The sequence below is a fragment of the Vespa crabro genome, chromosome 9 (assembly GCF_910589235.1).
Source record: "Vespa crabro chromosome 9, iyVesCrab1.2, whole genome shotgun sequence".
Classification (NCBI taxonomy): Eukaryota; Metazoa; Arthropoda; class Insecta; order Hymenoptera; family Vespidae; genus Vespa; species Vespa crabro.
In genome coordinates this window covers 1,880,001-1,885,000 of record NC_060963.1, presented here as the reverse complement: position 1 = coordinate 1,885,000, position 5,000 = coordinate 1,880,001, and the positions used below count along the sequence as shown (strand labels likewise).

The 5,000-nt window shown below is 30.1% G+C and overlaps 2 protein-coding genes across 7 annotated transcripts in view; one reads left to right on the top strand and one right to left on the bottom strand.

The window, feature by feature from the left end:
- Positions 1 to 329, bottom strand: part of LOC124426736 (coiled-coil domain-containing protein 112-like) — a 2,149-nt gene extending 1,820 nt beyond the window's left edge. Inside the window, exons 1-2 of the mRNA XM_046968798.1 lie at positions 109 to 329; positions 1 to 34 (exon numbers count right to left, since the gene is read on the bottom strand). The exon at positions 1 to 34 is cut by the window's left edge and continues 70 nt beyond it. Coding sequence (XP_046824754.1) covers positions 1 to 34; positions 109 to 329 — 255 coding nt within the window. The remainder of the gene's footprint in view (positions 35 to 108) is intronic.
- A 565-nt stretch (positions 330 to 894) lies between these two features.
- Positions 895 to 5,000, top strand: part of LOC124426569 (GAS2-like protein pickled eggs) — an 87,421-nt gene continuing 83,315 nt past the window's right edge. The window contains exons 1-3 of one of the 6 annotated variants that reach the window (XM_046968404.1): positions 895 to 1,133; positions 1,410 to 1,472; positions 1,667 to 1,698. The gene's annotated coding sequence lies outside the window, so the exon portion shown is untranslated. Of the gene's footprint in view, positions 1,699 to 5,000 lie in introns of all 6 variants that reach the window. The other 5 variants (XM_046968402.1, XM_046968403.1, XM_046968401.1 and 2 more) reach the window with 5 other exon arrangements.

The window sequence follows — 5,000 nt, the reverse complement described above, 5'->3', positions numbered from 1 at the left end:
AACCGTTTTACATAGAATTGATAATACATTTTCTCTATGTAATACAAAAATAAAGATTAAAAAAAAAAAAGATATAATAAAAAATGAAATAATAAATATCAAAGTTACCTCTTAGCGGACAGTTCCTTTTCTTCTTTAGATAAATTTTTAATAATGTCACTATCGAGTTTCATATTATTTATTAAATTGACGAGTCCTTTTTCTAAAATGTATTCCTGATGTTTTAATTTCACAAAACTCTTAAAACATTTCGATTTTTGACTCTTTTTTAAATTCAAGTTGGACCTCTTTCCTTCTACGTTCTCATCGTTTTCATTTTGCGTACTCATATCATCGAGTAAGTTAAATTACCGTAACGTCTTGTTTATATATATATATATATTTACAGAAACGTTCGATAATTTTATAGAGAAAACTTTTCAAAGCACCAGTTTCGATCTTTATTGTAAGTATGAAATCGAACGACTGTGCGTAGCATATGTGTTTCCATGACGATATGGGTTCCGCTTTATGAACCAATACACCTGCTTTTTCTAATAGGAAACATATGCAAAACGATATTGAAAAAAAAGATAAAATATTAAAATAATTACATATTCACGAGATTATGTAACAATTGTAAATTAAAAATTAAATGATAGAACGAATAAAAATTTCAATGATTTTTCTAACGTTAAAAATCAATGAAGAATAAAGAGGAAAAGAAAGGTTACTACATTACCGACCGCTGGATAGATATCAACAGTGTTTTTATTTATCGACTCATCGAGTTCGTTCGTCCGCTTCGTTCATTGGCGCCCTCTGAAATGTATTGTCGGAGCTCATCGACCAATCGGAGACGCAGTGATCTCGAGCTCGACTTTGAAAACGCGGCATTTATACGGGTGGACTGCACGTAGGCGCTTCAGTCTCTGCTTGGGACGCGAAGGTTCAAGAGCGCGGCTTTACGAACGGATCCTCTCGGATTACGCGAGGCGCGCATATACAAAGAGAGAAAGAGAGAGAGAGAGAGAAAGAGAAAAAGAGAATATATACACAGAGATAGATAACGGCGATCCTCATAGTTGACATCGTTCACGTACCTTACGCAGATGCCAAAAGAGGAAGAGTTCGAATTTGGAGAAAACGACGAAGTAGGAATTTGTCTTTAATTGACGATTTTCATCTTTTTCTTTGGCTCTTTTTCGTTCCTTCGATCAGCCTAATCATCCCCCACTCGTAACCGAAGACGACGCCTTTGCGTCGCGACGCCGTCTTTTCTTTTTTTTTTTTCTCTTCTCTACTCTACTTTATTCTTCTCTCTCTCTCTCTTTCTTTCTCTCTCTTTTTATCTATCTTTGTCTGAAGATCACTAATCGAGCGACTCAATTCACACACGCTCGTTGCTCTCGGGAAATTTCGTGATGTAGGCGTTCGAGTAGCAATCATAGTGACAGAGCCTACCTACCGCTCGTGTTTGCTTCGACGAAGAGGTTAGACGCACGATATACGCATTTCCCGACCCTCGGTTCGGTGAATATACCTATATATATATATATATATATATAAATAAATGTATATGTATATACATACACACATATATATGTATATATATAGATAATAATATTCCGGTGTGGCTCATGCGATTTTTCTCGCGGGTGTTAATCGACTACGCCAATCGCTTTAGAGGATCCTCGCTCTGCTAGACAACGCATTCATGTAAGTATACATATATCATTTAATGTTTACATACATTTTTTTTCTTTTTATATTAGATCGTCATAATCCGTATATAATCTATGTATTAGGGATTTAGCGATTGATCGAAGGTCAAATACCAAACAAAACTTTCGAGATGATAATAATAAATCGTATTCTGGATAATTCAAAATCATATTTGACATCGTATATTAATTACGTTCGTATGACTTTTTCCCTTTTCTCTGTTCCTCCTCCCCCCCCCCCCACCTCCTCCCTCTCCGGCCTATTAAATTACTTTCTTCATTCGATATTCGAATATTAATTTCGTATATCCGCGTATTTCCCGCCCTTACGAATTCGAACGTTAATAATATTTTATTTGATTAACGTAGTATCTATTCGTTCTGCAGTCATTTGTTTTTCCTCTTCTTTTTTTTTTTTCTTTATTCGACGCCATTATATTACCTGGACGTTCGACTTTCCTTGTGAACTTTCTCGCAATTCGCGTATATATATATATATATATATATATGTAAGTTCATACATAAATAATAAGAATAGAAACGTTGGAGTTTGTGAGTGGTATAGAGTAATCGAAGAGGAACCATATACAATATGTTTTCATGGAAAACATCGTTATACATACACGTAACGTCTACGAAGAATTCGTTTAATTTATTAGTAACAAGGGTTATATGGCGCAAACTTATATATATGTATATATATATATACGTAGGAAAGTAAAGTTGAAATATTTTCATTATCATTTGAATCTTTTTATTTACGTCCATATATATTTAATTACATCGGTATATCATTCATTCGAGTGTATTAATTAACGAAGCAATTAGATATATAAAAGATAGATAACCTTAAAATCTTATATGTTCGATCTTATACTCGAAACAAAAGCGTTTAAAAAGTTATCGTGGAAAATAATCGTAGTGAAGATCGTGACTTGGAAAAGTCTATTTTATGTATGTGTCGATATATATATATATATATATATATAAATATGTACATGAGTACATGAAAGAAATAATAATAGTAGTAGTAGTAGTAGTAGTAGTAATAGTGAAACGTTGACTTGAAAAGCGTGCCGATTGAAATTCGAGATAAGGAAATCTTGTGTGTACGCGGATTAGAGAGAATTAGAACGGCCCTATTTTATATCGAGAGCTCAAGATGTGTCATTATCTCGTTCCTTCGACATAAATGCAGATAGGAAGGTAAGGAAGCTACTTATATACATTATATGCGTATATATATATATATATATATATGTATTGAATACATTTGCGTTTTTCCATTGCCGTTGTTTCACAATTGCAAAGCTGACTCGGATGTGTAACTTTGACCTCTTGTAAATGCTCTATGTCTAAGAAAGAGAAAAAGATAGATAGATATATAGACTATGTATATATGACATATATATCGAATATTTATACAAATCTTATAGCTTTCATCGTTTTATTATACACACACACACACACACACATATATATATATATATATATATATATATATATATATATATATATGGTACACGTAAAGGCGCGTATACATGAGTGAATCAATATAGTTTCTAATGGACGATCAAAAATCTAATAACTCATTATTTTCAGATTATTTTCAAGTCAATGCTTTTTCTTTTTCCTTTCTTTTTTTTTTTCTCTCCTTTTCTTTTACAGGTTGAAATATAAAAAAAAAAAATATATATATATATATATACATTTCTCACATAGCCGTTGTAATTTGTAAATCGATCCGACGAAAGAAAATAAATAGGTCTACAAGATAATAGAAAAGATTAAGATAATAATAGGAATAATTCTAGAGCATGTAATAAATGGATTTATAAAAAGACAAAAAATCCATTTGGGAACCTTTTGGGTCACCCTATATATAGACCTATACGTCTACATACACATCTAATACAATATATTATTAGGTCGTGATGCAGCAACGATAGTATGTTACTCCATGAGAGAGGTGAATCGAAAATTTTTTACGGATCGAACAACTGAACTCTCTTTTGCACGCCTCGCACCCGTAAACAAAGGACGATGAATCGTATCGGAAGTATTATGTGTGTGTGTGTGTGTGCGTATGCGTGTGTATGTATGTGTGTGCAAAACTTTCTTTGTTGACTTATCCGTTAAGCGATTCTAACTCTAATATCATTTTGCAAGAGGCATTTTACCAATGAGATCTCTCTTTCTCTCTTTCTCCCTTTCTCTATCTATCAATCTCTATCTATCTCTTTTTCATTCTTTTCCAATCGTGAAATGAACTCGATAAAAAGTATCACGATTCTTTATAGGACGATCGTAAAAGACTAGATCGTAATACTATTGTTTTACATTTTCTTTATTTCCCATTCAATTTCTTCTTTTCTTTTAATTTCGTATTAATTTGACCTATGTCATATTTTTTTTTTTTTTATTACTATTTTTATTATTATTATTATTTTTTCTTCTTCTTTCTTTCTTTCTTTTTTTCTTTTTTTTAGAATTCGTTTCTTTTTTTTGCTTTCTTTCCTTTTTGAATTATTTCTTTTATTTTTTCAGTAAAAGTAAATATGTCGTTTATATATATATATATAAATATATATATTATATAATAGATAACGATAAGAAATAGTGATGCTTTTTAGAATTAATTTATTATGTAATAAAAGTAAATAGTAATGTCGTTCGGAGTATACAATATGTATTACAATTATACGTAACAATGATAAATAGTGATGATTTTTTTTCCTTTTTTTTTTTTCTTTTTTTTTTTTTTTTCAAATATTACTCGATTTTTTTTAATAAAAATAAATTATAAAGTTGTTTTGGTTACAACGTAATAGTACATGACGAGGATAAAAGTTAATGCTTTTTTCTTTTATAATTTTTTATACATCATTCCTTTTTTACTCTCATTTCGTATAAATTTACTTACGTCTTATTATTATTATTGTTATTATTATTATTATTATTATTATTATTATTATTTTCTTTTTACAATTATTTTATTGATTAGTAAAAGCAAATAGTATTGTATAATACATAAGGACAATAGATGAGAATATATATATATATATATATTTTTTTTTTTTGTAGACATTAAATTAAATGCCTAAGTCTTTAAATTGAAATGATATAATTCAAGGAAAATTTTCTTTGTTCATTTTCTAAATAGAAAATAAAAAAGGGAACTGCATCATCGTGGCTTATATATTACAGTGTTATGAGTCACGAGATGAGAATATAGAAAATGAAGATTTTCGAGGGAGAATCGATGTTATAGCCATCGATTATGTTGTAGCGAGTAAT